Raw genomic sequence first — 18,850 nt, 5'->3', positions numbered from 1 at the left:
AGCCCCTCGCTTCCAATACCACAGCACTCACCAGCCCACAGCAGCAGACCCAGGCGTAGACCTGCCTGGAACTGGTGATGTCCAGCCATCCCACTAGATCCAGAAAGCTCTTCTCAGTGCCCCCAACAGAATGGATAGAATGCTAATGCGTGTTCTCTTAGCAAAATAATTGTGATCAGATGATGAGCAAAGGCCTGATTTCCACAATTAGGGTCCAAGCCTCTTTACACAGAACTGCTCATCTGCATCCACATCTCGGGCGTTCTGTGGTTAGAGCTTACAGACAAATGGCACACAGGTGGTTGAGATTCAGCATGGAGGCATTGCAGTGCACACACAGCTGAAGTGGCAGGAACAAGGAATTATAGCATTACAGTGAGATGCTTCAGGCAGGAAGAAAACTAAACTGTCTGGATATCTTTGGTGGTTGCCTGATGTGGTGGCACATGCCTATAACACATCGCTTGGAGACGCACGCTGGAAAATCACAAACTTAAGGGAAGCCTGGCCTAAATAAGACTAATGGGGGAGGGCTCCAGGACTCAGAAACCAGCTTAGTGAGCTGCCACTGGCTACATTTGGGGTCAGCTGAGCAACGCTCGTTCACGAAAGAACCTGAATACAACGGCTTCTTCTGGGATTCCAGGATGGCTATAAACAGGACAGTTTGGGGTACAACTGTAATAAGAAGGCATCTAGACTTCAAGATCTCTAGGTCTTTACGGAGTTACTCATAGCTATAACTGTGCGCAGCTTTGCAGACTTGGTGTACTTTACCTTGGGAAGAAGCAAATGGCTCTGAATAATGTCCATTATAATGCAGCTGGGGTGGGGGAGGCATCGCATAGGGCTGGGGTTTAGGCTAAGAAATGGAAAGTTGGACATAGAGTTAAAACACATTGCCCATGTCAAAAAGGTAAAGTCATTCTTTGCTGGACTCTTTCTCCTCACTAAAAAGACCTTCTACAGATGGTAAATGTATTATAAATGGAAAATAACTACAAAAATGAAGGAGGCCTTAGCATATCTGTCATTTTCAATGCATCCCACGTGACAAAGCCAAGCCTTAGGCACTGACACCGAGGATACTAGACAGCACAAGGAAGTCTGCATCCAAAAAGTTATGAACAAGAAAGAATAGATACAAATCTCCTTGTTGAAACTCATCAGTAGAAAAAGCTCTTATGTGTTACAAACCCTTTAAGACAAAGTCAAGTACATTAAATACCTACTTAGGATTCCAGGCTAGCCAGTTAAAATTCATAATATGTGGTTGTATCTAATATTTGAACAAGTACAATAAATATTAAGTTGGACTTATGGAAGTCACTATTTCTTTGGATAAAAATTCTCAAACACACATTTGTGGTTCAAACTCGACATACTGCCCAAAGCATATTGCAATTGAAGTGGCATCACAAGAGAGAAGAGGTGACCATGTTCCTTCTCTTACCAGAGACATCCTGGAAGATGAGCCCCTCCTGACTGGGTTCAACGTGGCAGTCTGAGTTTGCCTGTGGGAGAAGACAACTGTGAGCCCAGCACACACATGCTTCCTAGTCTACAACAATAAGCCAGCTTTAGGAGGGAAGCCAGTGTGGTGGCTCACACCTGTAACTCCATCATGCAAGAGGCTAAGGCGTGCTGGGGTTTGAGCACGGCTGTGATGCCTAATGACACCTTCACAGCTGGACAGCCTGGGCAAGAATACATCTTCAGAGTGTAAAGTACAGGAGCCAGTGATGAACAGAGGCAGCCATTCTTAGCCACTGGCATCTTGCTGGCAGCGTCCAGTGGGAAGGCAGAAGCAGAAGCCAGTTCTGCTGAAAACGAAACAAAGGGTACCACATGCACCCGCTGCACAGGCTGACCTAGGCAACCTTGCCACTCGTTTGTTCTAACCATCTGCCTCTTTTTTTCTCATTGCTCTTCTAAGTGCAGCTCAAGGAAAGGCCAGCCATCATCAACTTCCCACACAGAGGGAAAGGACTGCTGGCTCTGCTGCCCAGTCGCTTAGGATGCTTTCCGGGCTGGTAAGTAACACTGAGAAGTGAGGCCACTAACGCTCCTGGGATCAATAGCTAGAACGTGTGCACTGGAGAAGATAATGAAGAGGCTGTCAGCTCCGGTGAAGTACATGATATTGCTTTGTGAAACTGGCCAGACTGCCTGTGGTTATCTCGTGGAATCTGAACGACACCATCAGGGAGGTCCAGTCATCAGTTTTACAAATGAGGAAAGTGATACTTAGATTAAGTAGATCCCATTTGGTCACATGGCAAACAAGTGACAGAACCAGCATTTGAACAGGCAGGTCTGCTGGATGCCTGAGTAGAGTCCCTGACAGTCATTTTTCTTCTGATGTCCCTAACCCCAACTAACTCATAAGCTCCACGGGGGAAAGGGAAAGAAAACCCACTGTACGACCAGTGGGTCGTACCCAGCACATGCCTGCATACAAGCAGCCCTCAACTATGTGTTGAGCACATGAATGGCACAGTGGACGGGGACAGAAATCAATACTCAAGAGAATATTTCTCAGGTGAAATGTCTCAAGCACATGCATGTAAACCTAGTAATCCGAGTTCAAGTCCTGGATCCCACAAGACGTCCGGAGAAAACCAACTTCCAAATGCACTCCCACACACACTAAATTAACCTATTAATTTAAGACTGTTTGAGTTATCTCCCTTGCACTGTGAGCTTCTTTTCAGCTGGCCATTGGTTTACTCATGGCTAGCAAAGGACAGGCTTTGATCATGTGTCAGATGGTGGAAATACCTCAGGATGTCTGTCTCATTGACTTTCCTCCTGTGATTTCCTTAATAGGGTGATGAAAAACAAAACCTCCCCTGTTTTAGGGTAGGCCAGAGGTACATATCCAGGCCACCATAAGGTCACTGGATTCCTGCCCCAACTTGTCACTGTGGGCAAGCAGAGATAATCCCCAGAAAACAGGCAATATTGATGGCTAAGGGATGACCCCACTGCCAGTCATCTACCCAAGTACCTGCACAGAAAAGGAAGCTGTCTCACTCCAACACCAGGAGAACTCCCTGTCCTCAAGCCTTACTAGGGAGAGCAGGAGACCCACCCCACTTTGGGGGCCTGTGACAAGTCCCTCTAATCCCCCCTACAACTTCTTACCACCCTCCTCCTTCCAGGTTCTGAAGGACTCCAGCAAGTCCTCTTCAATCTTCTGGGGCCCCGTAAACTAGAAGTGAAGGAGGTCCTGCATCTTCTTCCAGTCCCTGGAGCCAACAGTCGGTCTTTTGATCACAGGAGATGGGCACTGGCTGCTATGTTCACCTACAACCTTAAACTACAAGGGCTAGCTCACTTCACTGCGCTCAGCCACAGCATGCTGCTGATTCCCTAGAGAAAGGCTCTTTCCCCTCGCTCCCCAACTTGACTTTGCAGACTAGAGGGTACAGTCCACACAGAAAGAAGAAAAAAAGCCACTAAACCAGAAGTTTCGTGCCTCATTTTTTCCTCATATAACTCAGGGAGGTTGATTACTGCCAGCCCAACTCTGGGGCTTGGGATATTAGAAGATGTTTCTGATCTGATTGACAGTACTATCTCATTTAGTTCCTAATACAGTCCTGAAGGGATGTCAAGAGAAGGTCTCGTTGTTCGTGTTTAAAAACCAATGGGAGACATTAAAAGACGATCAACCCAGTTACCTCCAGTGACTTGTCTGGATGGGAAGAGAACTATTGGATCCTGTCACTGTAAATGTCACCTGGGCCAAAGTGAGGTGAATCACAGCCATCCCACACCACTGTTCTACAGAAAAGCGTACAAAGGAGGGAGGCAGACACTGGAGGAGAAAGCAAATTCTTCCTATGGAAGCAAATGCCATCTCCAAACCAAAGGCCAACTGGACCACGAGAACAAGATCTACCAATACCACAGAGTCACTGTAATAGTACATGCCACTAAATCTGTGTTGACAGCCTTCAAGAAATAGCTATAAAAACTAAAGTTATTTTCTGCTTTCTTACACATCAAAACATGAAAAGTTACTGGTATAAGCTAGTTTGCTTACCCAGGAAACAAATATGTTCAATGTAATATACTTGTTTTGTGCAGAATGACTCTTAAACAATTATACTAATAGTTCCTGGATATGCAGAAACTAAAAACAAAATTTGGAAAATAGTCCTTCATACATAGTAGTTCTAAAGAGAATCAAATATTCTCCATACAAGAACAATGTATGCAGTGGCCTTACTCACATTTGGCAATATCCCAAAAATTAAATTTCTAAGACTACAACAATTCCTACACATATTCATTGCTTTTCTCTCTGAATTTTAAAATCAGTAAAATGATGACCTGCCAAAATATGCTCTTTTAAAAGGCATTAGCTAGAATCCAATATAGGGTTTACTTCCTCCAGGGCATTACATTTAATGGTTTATTCAAGATGGCTGTAGCTACTGTTTTCAAGAAAAGAAATGAACTGAGGTGAGCTTGAGTTTAAAACTTGGAAATCAGGGCCAACAAGATGGCTCAGCCAGTGGAAGGAGCTTGCTGTCAAGCTCAAAGCTAAATTTAATCCCTAGAACTCACACAGTGGAGAGAACTGACTCCCCTCTACATGTGGCCCCCCCACACACACACATGTTCAAAATAAATACATAAATGCCATTTTCAAATTATTTTATACAATCCCCACAGCAGGAGATACTCACAGGTCACACTGGTTTAGTCTGTAGAATCTGTGGCGTGCCACACACAGTCTCCACACATACTTCGCTGTTTCCATGTCTTCCTGGCAAATGGAACATGCAAAATAGTCTGTTGGAACAGTTTCTAAATGATTTGGGATCTTCAAACACACTTCATTTGAAAATGTCACATTTTTATCTAACACCAACTTTTAACCCTGGGAAATAACACTAAGGCTTTTCAGACTGAACATTTGCTTCGGTATCTTGACACTGCCCTTAACATAGTGAAAGCAAGCACCGCTAGCAGCAAGCACTGCACAGATGCTCACAGCAATGGCGGCCAGGCCCGCTTTCTCCTCTACTTGACTCTTTACACTTCATTCAAAAGTCACTTGGATCAAAGAATAGGAAAACAGACACTCATTTAGTCAACAGTATTTAGTGAGTGATCCGTTTTTTTGTTTTGTTTTGTTTTGTTTTGTTTTTTTGCCAAGTGCCATTTTGTAAAATGTAAAACATAAAATTTTATATCACATAGAATTATGAGGTTCTAAGTTAGTGCCACACTCCCCACCCCAACACACAAAAGGGAACTGGGAAATGCTAACTTTTGGGAAAAGCATCCCATGAAGATTCTTTGTGCTCACTCACAGTTTGAAACTGGATGGTCTCCTCTTTGTTTGCCAGCTCTAATGCAAAGAAGGACTTGTTGTGGGACATGTTAGCGATATCATGCCACCTAAAGAACAACAGAGAATGGTAAATGCCAGTAAGCACACCTTTTCCCTTAAGCTTGGTACGTGAGTTAACACCAGGTAATCACTTTTTAAATAAAATAGTTTTATCAGCTAGCATGCATTTTCTAATTGAAATGACAACAGCTAGCTGCTCAAAGTAAAGGCACATGCATTAAATGAAGAACGAGGATTAGGGAGACACAAACCTCATGTGCTGGTTTAAATGAGAAATATCCCCACAGGCTCATGCATTTGAGCACCTGCTCCCCTCTTGGTGGTGCTGTCGGGGAAGGATGGAGCCTTGCTGGAGGAAGGAAGTCAGTCGGGGTGGGCTTTGGGAGCGATAGCCTTGTTCCACTTGTGTCTGAGCTCCATGATCTCAACCTGCCCTCGCCACCTTCCCTGCCTCCAGCCATGCCTACCCTGTCATTACGGACTCTAACCCTCTGGAGCTGTAAGCCAAAATAAACACTGTAAAGTTGCTTTTGGTCATAGTATTTTATCTCAGCAACAGAAAAGTAATTGATACACCTAATTTGCTTGATTGGCTTAACAATCAAAGACCCTTATGTCAGCTTGCAGCTCAGGCCTCAACTATGTATTGAACAAACATTTTCTTTTTCTTGAACAAACATTTTTTTCCTTGAACAAACATTTTAAAGGGTGTCTACTATCACAATGATAATAATTGTTCACAGCTCTAGGAATACTAAAATCAGAATGGTGACATTCCCCGGAGGGACTTGGGAGAGTGGGAGAGCAGCAGAAAATATAAAATCAGACATCCTGGTACTCAGTGAAGGTAAACAGGGCAAAACAAGGGGATGAGTGAGAGAGATGGGCACTCTGACAAGCCCCTGGAGGAAGAGAATACTAAGTGCTCAGGAACTAAGAAATTAATTAATCTAGGTGTATTCAGCAGGACATCAAATTTATCCTACATCTCCTAATTTTATCATCTTCAGATTTTATTGATTTTATAGGCTTAGGTTTTTGTTTTTTGTTTTTTTAAAGACCAGTAAATCAAGATTTTTATTGTGCAATTTAAAGACTTGTTTTTTGTTACCTAGCTGTGTAACGTTATCAGAAGGAAACTGACTGGAAGAAGATGTTCAACAACACTGAACAAATCAGTCCTCCCCAGAACCACCGGGGATCAGAAGTGTAGCTAATTCTGGACACAAGTTTAGAAATGTTTGCAATAGAGCAGTGGTCGAGCAGTGGAAATCCAAAGCTCCCAAACATGAAGCACTCCAAGGGTGAACTCTTTCCCCGCCCCACCAATGCAGGGACAAGAACCCAGGGCCTGGAAACATTTTTGGACTCTGAATGTTCAGATTGTATTATATTTATTTAGTTAAAGTTTGTTAAAATAAAGTTCATTTACTGACTTAATGTTCAGTTGTTAAACCTAAAGATTATTATGCACAGTATTAAATGAGAATTTGAAAATCCCTATGCAGTGAAGAAAGCAACCAACTGAATGCCTTTGGTTTCCATTTGTCCTCTGGGTACTGTCAGTCCTGCTGTCTTGAGTGAAGCCCTGATTCATCTTCCTCTCCCTGTGCCCCCAGCTCAGTATGGCTGGGAGATTCGCTATACCAGGTTGGGGACAAAAGCCCACTTGACTCAGGAAGCATCTCCACACAGGCAGTGAAACTGGGGCTCTGCTCCCCAAGCCATGTATACTCTCTGTGGTCACTGTCACTCTGGATAATTCAGAGCCCAAAGAAGAGAAGGAAGTGATGTCATTTTAGTGAAAATGTTCTTAAAGGGGAAGACCACTTGTCAAGAATAAAGTGGAAAGCAGAAGGAAGAAAAGGAGCTATTTCAAAGGAAGGAAGGAGGGAGGGAGGAAGGGGAGGAGGGAAGAAAGAAGGACGAGTGTGCAAGTGAGCGATGTAACACAGTGCCCAGGAGCCCGGCTTACATAGAGAATCCAAGTTCTAGTCTAGCTATACCTGTCAGTGGGGTGACCTTAGTTAGGTCACAAATCACATGGCTTTTCCTAGGCCTCCATTATCTCATGTGAAAGCTGGGGTGATTATCTGCTACCCTGAGTTATTACCAAGATGAAGATTATATGAGCAGTCAGAATAGCATCTGGTTTCCGCTAAATTGCACCCAGTGAATGACAGACACAAAGGAATCAGCAGACAAAAGTGGTAGATATGCCCCACTACTGGATGACAACAATAGAAACCTTCTGTTTTATTTAAATTGATCATTCAAATAGAGTAAAAGTGCAAATATTTTTACAAAACCTAACAGATCTTCTAAGACTACAGATTTCAAGGAATGATATATAAAGGTGAACAACGTGACCTAATTTACTACAGTTAAGACACGAACGGAAGAGATCATGTTGGTACTGACCAGGAAGCTTCCTCCCTGCTGGCTAGCTTTCACAGTGCCTGAGGGTACTGTGAAAGGGAGGGAAGTCATCAGCAGTCTTACCCAGCTCTGAACACTGCAGCTACAAATACTGGCATGACAAGATATGCCTGCAGGTGCAGTAGTGTCACAAATGTTATAGGGCAACCAACTGTTTTCTGGTTGAATTTAAGGCTAGATCCACAGGGGGCAAAGAGGAGAAAACCACATGCCTCGTACTGTACTATAAATCTGGCAAGAAGCCATGGTTGGGGAGCTTATTGGCCCCAAGAGAGAACCTACCATTTGCTAAATGGTCACAGTACCAAACTGCCCTTCAAACTGGTATCTCCATACCCATTGATTAGTGCCACTCTCTGACCTCCTTAGAGAAGTTTTTTTGTTGATGCTGTGGATGGTGGATGGTAGGTAGTTAACGGAGAAACTCAAGCTGGTCACGGTGCAGAGAACAAGTGTTTGTGGAGTGCTCAACCATGAATGGAACATCTACATCACATACCCTCCCACCCAGGCTCAGGACCATCATAGAAGAGAAAGGCAGATTCCAAAAGCCAAAGTTCAGGAAGGAATGGAGTGAAACAGTGTCTTCTAGACATGAGAGGACTGCTGATATTTGTGAGTTCATAGCAGTTGTGGTTGCCTGCACAAGACAAGATCAAACTCACCCCCACCCTTAGCTAAGGAGCTACTAACGTTGATGACTTCTTGGATAGGGAAGGCCAGATTTCTTTAAGAGTATGGCGTCTCGTGGGTTGACTATGCCCGTACCCATGAGCATATGGACTCCACGGGTTTCAGATATAGTATGTGTATGGACACCAAGCTGGGGAGCATATGCAAGAGGAGTTATGGGAGGAATGGGGAGGGTGGATATAATCCAAAAACACTGTATGGAGATATGAAAATCTCAAAGAATTCATAAAATGTTACAGGTCCAAAAAGATATAATTGGAACACAGAACACTACAAAGCCATCCGTACCTCACTTCTCGCAAACTACAGGCCACTATCAGCACGTCCTTACCCATCATCCTGCATTCCTACCACATATGCTCCAAGATTTGTACAAATGAACCGCACTGCTTTTCATAATTGGAGGGAAGTCAGCTTTGTAAAAACTGAAGTTTGCTGAGATGTGGGCATGTTACTAGTTTTGTTACACACTAAAGTCAAAAGAAAGCCTAGATTTCCATAGTGAATAAATAATCCCCGAAACCAGAATTCAAATGAAAAAAAAAAGTCAAAATAAAGAATGGCTTTTCTGTCGCATCAGGGTCACACTTTTCAGCATTTACAAACAGGCCATCCTATGAGCACTTTTTTCTGCACAGTTGATTTTGAAGACAGTAGTTTATTAATGAACCAGTGTACTTGGGTATCATTTAACTCTAGAAAAAGAATATCTCCATTTTCTAAAGAGAACTTAGGGGAGACTTGCCAGCAATAACTACTGTAGTAAGTATTTACAACAAACATACAAAATACCTGAATACCACAGGAGGCCGTCCATTCTTATGTTTCACAAAGATGCCATCACGACAAGCACCAATGGATATGTCACTTCCTTGGCTATCCTACAAGGAGAGAAAACAGGAGGAGACCCTTGGGAAACAGTATGGAAGTACAAAAACATCCACTTTACTGAACTTTTTTTCCCAAACAGAAGACCTACAGGGCAACCACTCAGAAAGAAACAGTCAGAATGGTGCAAACTCATCACCCTGCTAGTGAGCATGGAGATAGGAGTTTGTTCTCTTTTTAAAATACTTTCATTACTATGTTTACTTATTTACTTTATATGTACGTGCATACATGCCAGTACACATGTAGAGGTCAGAGGACAACCTGTGGGAGTTGGGTTTCTCCTTCCAGCATAGGAATCCCAGGATTAACCTCAGGTCATCAGGCTTGGTGGCAAGTGCCTTAACCCCCTGAGCCAAGTTTAGACTCTTAAGAACTCTATTTCCTGACCCTACCAAAGCACAGATTACAATACAAGATTATGTTTTACTATAAACTTGTGGTCAAGAAAGACCTCAGCCATGCCATCTTCTCAGATAGCTAAGTGTCATATTTGTAGGTTCCTCTATCACCCCCCACCCCATCTTTTTTCAACAGGACCTCACTCTGTTTCCTATTCTATTTTCAAATGATTCCCCTGACTCAGCCACCAGAGTAGCTGGGAGGGCAGGTACGCAGAGCCATGCCCAGCTTACTAAGCTTTAACTTTAGGTAGTAATACTTACCTTGGCAGGGTAGCTCTCCTCTCCATAGCCATCCATTCTCTCTACTTCCTGCATGTACAGCATTTCAGCTTCAGGAGCTGTTAGCCCTCTGCAACCCAAAAGATGTTAGTGAGATTGCTCCCAGATGTACACTTTTTAAATAATGCTTTCCTTAAGAGCTGTATATCAATTTGGAATGGGGCATTATAAACATTTCAGGCCATAAGCAATTGTACTTGGTTATACTGATCCTCTAATATTTACCAAAAACTGACCACCTATGATGCACTGTGCTGAATGCAGAGGGCAAGTATGTATAATCTAATGCTTTAGGCAAGCAAGAGGACAAACAAGGGACGAAGCAGCTCCCAAGATATCTTCAAAGCAAATCCAGGAGTTTTTACCTAAACTAGCAAGTAGTTGCTTAATTACCCTAAAATAACAGTAAATACTAAGAAGATTGGTTGGAAAACCAAATGATGGGGCTGGAGAGATGGATCCGTGGTTAAGAGTGCTGACTGCTCTTCCAGAAAACCCGGGTTAGATTCCCAGCACCCACATGGCAGCTCACAATCATCTGTTAACTCCAGCTCCAAGAGATCCGATGCCTCCTTCTGACCTCACACAGGGGATTGTGCTGCCTAGCCTAAGATTGCTGGGAATACATTCTCTGAAAGGAGAGAATTGTTTATCTTTAAGCCAAGCAATCCAGCGTTCTGCTTAATAAGGACAGAAAGTGCTTATAGGCTCTTAAGTCCTATTATTTAAATAAAGTAAAATGACAAAAAGCAGCATCAAGTGAACTAGAAAAAAGTGGTTTATGTAGAAGTGGTAAGATTAGCAACTTACGGAATGCGAGAAAATACCCATGAGCATTCGGGAAGGAATGCAGGAAGAGATGAGAGAATGATACTTTCGGAAGGGTCAGAGAGAGACTACAGGCAAAGGCTAAAGGTTATAACCAGACATATCTACTTTCAATCACCTCTACCATACACCAGAAACCCGAGCCATTCTGAGTTTAGTTTCCTTCACCTCTAAGACAAAGGCAATGATCTCTTTAAAGAATACTAGAGCTATTGGAATGTGATTATATGTAAAGTATCCATTATGCTGTGTATTGGCTTAGAGTAAGATTGAGCATATTAGATTTTTACAGTCAACCGAGATTCACCATCAAAGAAACTCAATGTGGACCAGCATAGACAAGTACGTGCAAGGACAGTCAGGGCAGCAGCCATGAGGACTCTTATCACTGCTCCCCAGAGGACAGAGATGCTGCTTCAGAAAGTACACAGGGGAGAAGTGGTCATGTGATGTATGTCTGTAACCCTAGCACTCGGGAGGCAGGGGCAACAAGATGGCAAGTTTGAGGCTAACCTGGTTCTTAAAAATCTCAAGAACACAGGATGTAGCTCTGTGGTGAAGTGTCTGCCTACCATGTACAAGGCCCTGAGTTCAAATTCTAGCACTATGAAAGAAAGAAAGAAAGAAAGAAAGAAAGAAAGAAAGAAAGAAAGAAGAAAGGAAGGAAGAAAGAGAACAGAGAAAGAGAGAGAGAGGGAGAAAGGATAGACAGATGATAGATAGACGGTCAGACAGACAAAAGAAAAAGCACCTGGAAGACTGAACTGTAAAAAACAAACTTCTGTAATCATACACTAATTTATTCATGTTTAGTTACCATCATACTTAATATATGGGGCAATGACTGGCCGTTTTGGTAAGATGAATAATAGTTGAAATGATGGGGCTGTAGGAATTTAGAACAGCACTTGGCACACAGTGAAAGTCACTGTAACAGCAAACAAGCTGCAGCAAAGTTCAACATACAATGTATGTTTCAAATCCAAGCAGCCATCAACTGTGCTCCTTTTCCTAGTGTTACCTGTATTTCTGATGTAGTAAGGCCACTTTTTGGGTTGCTTCTTCCAGCACATTTTCATCCTGTAGCCACCCCTGAAGAAAAAACACACAGCAGTAAGCACTTGTATTTTTTAAGAATGAACCACTCTTTCATTTGATGCAAGATTCTGACCAGTGCTAACATCCAGGATCTTTGCTTTTATATCTAGTCACAATGTATCTAATGAACTTAGTGGCTTCTGCTCGAGAGCCACACAATTTGCCCTGCCTCCTCTGTTCCTCCCAGGGAAAGCTTCAGCTGATTTTTAAGGTTGGTAACACCCGTCGGCCAGTTCTGAGCTCACTGCTAACCCACTCACTCAGGAGAACATCCCACCCTCCTCGGTTGTCTCAGTTAGATATTCGCATCTATTTCTTCAACAGTAGCTTCAGAAAGTAGAAGGCAGGGTTTTCCAACACTGATGACAAGCCAAGTCCATTCCAACATTTACTTTGTGGTTCTCCAAAACTGAAAACCAATCCCTCTCCTTAGACACAACCAAAGGAAAGGATGTCTTTAGGCACAGAATGGCAATCAACTCCCCAACACACACACCCCTTTTTTTATTTTTTATTTTTTCTTGTTGTTTTTGTTTTTTTTAGACAGGGTTTCACTATGTAGCACGAGCCCTTGGCTGTCCTGGAACTCATTCTGTAAACCAGGCTGGCCTTGAATTCACAGACATCTGCCTGCCTCTGTCTCTGTAGTGCTAGAATTAAAGGTGTGCGCCACCATGGCTCGGCCTAACCAGCACCCTTCGGTTCCTGTGAACTTACAAAGACCAAGAAGACTACAACAGGGAAAGACTGGAACACAAGACATTGACGAGAGGGAACTAACTTCGTAATTAATGCTAGTCCTGTTTAGAACATCTACCAGGTAGGTGGACATTCAGGGATTGCTAAGAGTATAGGAGTAAACCATGTATAAAAAGGCCACATGCCAAAAGAAGTCTTACCACAGGGAGCAAGGCAAATTTCTGTAGGAAGTCTTGGGATTCATACTGATCAAAGTCACCAAAATCAGCTACACAAAAAGATAAACATTCACATGCTGATTACATTCCATTTTCACAACACATTTGCACAACAAAAGTCAGTAAGTAATGTGGGTGACATGCTTATGATTCGGAAGCCAAATCTGTCCGATGGGTAACAGAGCAGGTTTTTAAGAGTATCTTTCCAAAGCCATTAGGTGGATGCATGCATCTTGACTTGGGAAAATGTCTATGAAGTGAGACAAAGCCGCCCTGCGTGTGACATGTGCTTCTGTACAGGAAAGTGTCAGGAGGAAACCAAGTGGGGACAGGGAATGGGACACTGAGAGTGCTTATGTTCAGGCAGCATAGAAGGAATGGAGGTGTCAGGCATCTGCTCATCCCATATCATTCTTTCTTTCTTTTGTGTTTTGTTTTAACACATGGTCCCGCTGTGTAACCTTGACTGGCCTGGAACTCTCTGTGTAGAACAGGCTGGCCTGGAACTCACACGGATCTGCTTCCTTGCTGGGATTAAAGGTATGTGTCACCCTGCCCAGCTTACTTTTTCTTTAAATTCCACGTTTACTGTCAGGTACCACTTGAAATAATGCATCGGCAGAAATTTCCCCAGACATTAGTTAAAAAACATTTTTGAAACACAAAACCACTTCTGTTATGAGTGATGATGATCTCTGATCTGGAATAGTTATTTGAGAAATCAAAGAAATGAGATGTACTTGAAATATAAATGACTATAACTTTATGAACCTCACTGATGGAAAGATCTTTCCTCCCAAAATACTAGGATCAAATCAACTCTCGAGTGACATTATCACTTAGCATGTTAAATTATTTGATTTTTCTAGACAAACATATACATGTTTGCTCCTCTGACATGTTACATAATTAATCAGAATGTCCACAAGCCTCGTATTTCATTGAAGAAATCCAAATTGTCTTCCTACAATAAAGCCCCCAGCTTATAGCATAATATTCTACCAATACATAAATACTATAACAATTCATATAGAGGATAAGTTACTTTCAGAGTCCTTTACTGTTTTTGTTTTAACACATCTTAATGTGGTAGAATTATCACTTCACATGCATTGCTTACCTTGAACAGCTAAGCCAGCTAGCTGAATGGCTTGTTCTAATGTACAGGGAAGGTTTCCTTCCAAAATATCTTTCTTCAACTGCAGGTAATACTGATACCTATTTGAAAGGATGAGTTTATGAAATCAATATCACCATAATCTGACCAAGACGCAGTGCACTGTACCATAGTAGAGGAGCATAAACTGTCAAAACTGTAACCCTAGATGCTCCAAAGTATGAAAAGAATACCTCTGACAATGTAGTACATCATTTAACCTGTTTAATGAGATGCCAGTTATCCCTTGCTTTAATTATTTCAAAGTTAAAACCAGGGATCAGAGATGTATCTCTGGGGTAAACATTTGCTTAGAATGTATGAGGCTACCTTGATCTCCAGCAAGACCCACACCCCTCAGAGAAAAACAAGGTTAAAGTCATCTATAGGACAACTCACCATCTGTCTTACACCCTGTGAAAAGTCCTGTTTTTTATAGTTCTTTATGTTATCTATATAGTTCTTCATGTTCTTAAAGAAAGTGCACACTCAAGAGCCAATCGTTTAGACCTCACTTGTAACTTGGTAATATAAGACTTCAGGTATTAGTTAGATAAAAACTTCACTAGCCCTGGAAAGTAAAACTTATGGAAAATGATTCTTGTTATTTCAGATCAGGCTGTCATTAAGTTTTTAAAAGTGTAATCCTAAAAAGAGTAACTTCTCAAAGTCTTTCTTAATATCCCATAACATAGGGTTACTTCTGTCTGCCCCTTAGTGTCAAGTGCACCTTGGTTTCAATTTCAGCTCTCCAATGTAGACCTCTGCATGTCTTTGAGAACGTCACAGTTTGCAAATCCACATGCTATTACCAATAAAATGAAGATATGACCCTCCCTTCACTGGGCCAAACATAGCCAAGTGGCATGAACAGAGCTGTTAGCAGCATGCTTCAGCCCGTCACTTTTCCATTTGGATAAAGCTCAGAGTAAAACATGCATTCACTCAACAGGTCAGTGCCAGGGCCTGTCATTGCTCTATGACACCATTCTGGACACTGGAGATAGCGCTAGATTTGTTTCAGTGACTCAGCCAGTGCAGTTTACGTTACCGTCTCAACCCGAGTTTCTCAAGGTTTGATGCCTTTGAGCAGTCCAAGCGCAGACCATATCTCAATTCTCCGGAATTCATATACATTCTTGTGTTACCCTTTCAGCTAGGCTCTAAGTCTCTGCTCTTTGTTACCAAGTGGCCTGACCAATACACCATCCACTCACATAAAAGGAATTCAGATCCGGCCTTTCCTTTCTATCATCTAGCAAATACCATGGTTTCCAGCAATCAGCAATAGCATGCTGGTAACTTGGGGTGTCAGAGGGGAAAACCTGTGACTTTTGTAAGGCTTTCAAATGCCAAAAGAGATTGTATTCAGGGAGTTACATCTAATAGGCATACCCCACATACCCCATTATCATTGTTCTAGACTCTTTCCTTATATCAAATGGAAACCCTGGAGTGCAACACTCATGGACCAAATTAACTTGGGCTTCCAATACAACCTTTTCTTACCTTAGCTTTGAATGGGTTTACTATGAGAGCCGATTCTTCTATATATGCTGTAAATTGTTCACTGCTAGTTCAATATCCTTTACATAAAAATCCCATGTGAAAATTTCCTTGTAAATGACATACTGGGAAACTGCCACATTTACAAACAAGTATGCCCCAGAGTGGTGAGGCAAAATAAGCCTTTTTCCATTCAAATTTATACAGGCTGCAACACTATTGTTACAAATAACAAACAAACAAACAAACAAAAATGGATTCATGTAATAACCAGTGAGGTTACTATCAATTCGTGAATTGGTAAAAATCCAATCTGTCCAAATCATTATTCATTATTCTCAAAATTTCCTCTCTTTTGCAAACAAAAATCCCTCTAAGCACCCATCAGGTAGGTGACAGTTTTCTGCTGCCTTGTGGCTACCTTTTCTGACAAGTCCTCATGTTCTGAAGACATGATTCAGATTTTTGTTCTCTGACTTTTTTCTTAAAGTACTTTTGAATTTTTTTCTTTTATTTTTAGGAGGGGTCGTTCCTTGGTGCATGGGGACTAAACCCAGAGTGTCACATCTGCTAGGCAAATGCCTTACCACTCTCTACATCTCTAGCCCTCAGTGGGCTTTTATAAGATCTTTTTGAGGTATAACTGGCACATAATAAACTGTTCCAATGTATAGTTCTAACATAGAAGAGACACAACGAGCCGATGTTGGTGGCACACACCTTTAATCCCAGCACTCAGGAGGCAGAGGCAGGTGGATCTCTGTGAGTTCAAGGCCAGCCTAGTCTACAGAGTGAGTTCCAGGACAGGCTCCAGGCTCCAAAGCAATACAGAGAAACCCTGTCTCGAGAAAAGAGAGAGAGAGAGAGAGAGAGAGAGAGAGAGAGAGAGAGAGAGAGAGAGAGAGACACGCAAAGTCACCGCTACAGGACAAAGAGTCTGAGCACCAATTGCCTGCAAGAGTTTCTTTACCTGACACATAATCCTCCTATACCTTCCCCCTTCCTAAAAACTGCCCTTCTGCCTCCTGACTCCACAGCTCTGAGAGCTAGAACCTCTCCAGACATCCTAGACTCTGAGGGAACCTAGTGAGTGGGACGAGAATGCTGAAAGTACCAGAGTCCTTGGGGACTTTGTACTTTAGAGCTGTCACAAGTCTGCATCGCTAATCTGGGGGCCTCATTTTTGGAACTGGAAGGCTTCTCATGGATTCTCATGACCATACTTAATTCTTATGGATGGAACTTCTCTAGGTCTTCTACACCCAATCAAGGAGCAGTCCTGATGGCCAAACCCAATAACCTCACACTTTTTCACCCCATTCTATGGCTCATGTCTTTGTGAAGTAAGTAAGGTGTGTGCTCTGATCCAACAACAGCTTCCTGACTGGTCTCCTGCCACTTCCAATTGAATTCAGGAGTTTTGTCATCTCTCTAATTTATCATCCAATGTGAATGGTCTTTGTAAGACACAAATTTGGTCATTGCACTCCATTAAGATTTGAAAAAGCCTTCCTCATTGTAATGTGTCTTTAATATTAATAACACACCTGGCTTTTAAACCTTTTCAGGTATTATGCAAACTTCCTATTCTCCCTGTTTTCCACAGGCCATGCCCCCTAATTAGAAAATTCCTCCTATAGCCTCCCAAGAAGTCAACTGTTTCCTCCCTTAGTCAAGTTCTCCATGTCCACCCCTAGGAATCCAGAGCCTTAAATCAAATGTTTGTTATCACAGGATACTGTGACTACTTATGTACACGAACTGCCAGTTCCACCAGACTGTGAGCGAGCCACTCCTCCAGGGTCAGATTCAAATGTCGACCCAACAGCTCTCAGACCACAGAGTATCGTCAGTAAATGTTTAATGAGTTAAGTGGCTGGTTCATATTTTCCCTTCTGGCTTCCACTTCTCTCCTCAATATTTATATTTCAGACCTGTTCACAGTCCGTTTGTGCCTGTACCCACTAGGTGACCTCGGTTTTCTAGTGTCTTCTGATAATCGCCTGGCACATTCAAGTAGCATTCCACAAGCATGAGGCGGCAGCAATTCTTACTATCTGCAGGGCATTATAGCCTTCAAATGGAGGGTAAAGCCAAAGAAAACATGGACTTAAGATGTAGAAAGAAGATACGACACAAACTCAAATAGCCATAATAGGAGGCTGTGATTCCAACCACCGAAACAGATCTATAAGCAAATCCTAAGATAGCATGGGGTAGACAAAGTGCACTCCAGTCTCGGGCATCCCAGAGCTTCACGGAGTCAGATGAATATGATATAGGAGAAGAGATAAAAGGTACATGATGTTTAGGATGCTGACATGGCCCAGCCTGGCTCCAAAGTAAAGTTATTAAGTGGGATTTAAAAGATAAAGGAGTGCTAAGTTTCAGACATCTTGGGCAAACTCAAGCATTTAAAGTTTGTATTTCTTTCCCCCTCCTCCCTCTTCTCTCTTTTTTTCTTTTTGGTGTGTGTGGGGGAGGACGAGGGTTGGGGGGTTGGGTTGGAGACAGGGTTTCTCTGTGTAACCCTGGCTATCCTGGAACTCGCTTGCCATGTAGACCAGGCTGGCTTCCAGCTCAGAGACTGGCCTGCCTCTGCCTCCCAAGTGCTTGGGTTAAAGGTGTGCACCACCACGGCCCAGCTGTATTTCTTTTTTTTTTTATTTCTTAGTTTGCTGGAGGAGAAAGCATGGGCCCTAAGTGCGTCACGAGGTGTCCTCCACAGGTGCAGAGCTCCACCCAAAGCTGAAAAATCAACTTTTCTCACTATGTTGTTTTATCTTCAGGAAACTTTAAAAAGAATTCATAATTGCTAACTTCTAGACCCAATTAGGTGTCCATCAAGAGAGGAATGGATAAAGAGACTGGTGAATATAGATATAAGGGATTTTTTTTTAAGCATAAGGAACAGTGAAGTCATGGTATTTGAAGGAAAATGGGTGTAACCAGAGTTAATCGTATTAGAAGAATTAAGTCAATCTCCAAAAGACAAATACTGCATGCTTTTTTCTCATTTCTCAACCAGGTCATTTATGTAGGAGAACATGAAAGCAGAAACGAAATTCGTGGGGGGACAAAGGTAACTGATGGGATGGGAAGAGCCACAAAAGGGGACAGTAGAGGGCACAGAAGGGGCATGCTCTGAGTCAATATCTATTTGCGTGAAACAGAGCCCATGTGACCCAGGAGGATGAAACAAAGCAGGACACATAGTCCCTCTGCTGGCCTTTCCTTCCACTTTTGCCCCTCTAAGTGTATTTACCTCCAG

At 42.5% G+C, this 18,850-nt stretch overlaps 1 protein-coding gene across 3 annotated transcripts in view; it reads right to left on the bottom strand.

Moving 5' to 3' along the window:
* Ptpn21 (protein tyrosine phosphatase non-receptor type 21) overlaps positions 1-18,850 on the bottom strand; it is a 57,142-nt gene that overhangs the window by 15,718 nt on the left and 22,574 nt on the right. For all 3 annotated transcript variants that reach the window (XM_027419602.2, XM_027419600.2, XM_027419601.2), the window contains exons 4-12: positions 14,038-14,135; positions 12,900-12,967; positions 11,924-11,994; positions 10,057-10,144; positions 9,296-9,384; positions 5,331-5,418; positions 4,701-4,780; positions 1,454-1,514; positions 778-862 (exon numbers count right to left, since the gene is read on the bottom strand). In XM_027419602.2, the coding sequence (XP_027275403.1) occupies positions 778-862; positions 1,454-1,514; positions 4,701-4,780; positions 5,331-5,418; positions 9,296-9,384; positions 10,057-10,144; positions 11,924-11,994; positions 12,900-12,967; positions 14,038-14,135 (728 nt within the window). The remainder of the gene's footprint in view (positions 1-777; positions 863-1,453; positions 1,515-4,700; positions 4,781-5,330; positions 5,419-9,295; positions 9,385-10,056; positions 10,145-11,923; positions 11,995-12,899; positions 12,968-14,037; positions 14,136-18,850) is intronic.

Source organism: Cricetulus griseus, chromosome 5 (assembly GCF_003668045.3).
Source record: "Cricetulus griseus strain 17A/GY chromosome 5, alternate assembly CriGri-PICRH-1.0, whole genome shotgun sequence".
NCBI classification, from domain to species: Eukaryota; Metazoa; Chordata; class Mammalia; order Rodentia; family Cricetidae; genus Cricetulus; species Cricetulus griseus.
Note: the sequence above shows the minus strand (reverse complement) of the source record. Positions and strands in the feature narration are given on the sequence as shown.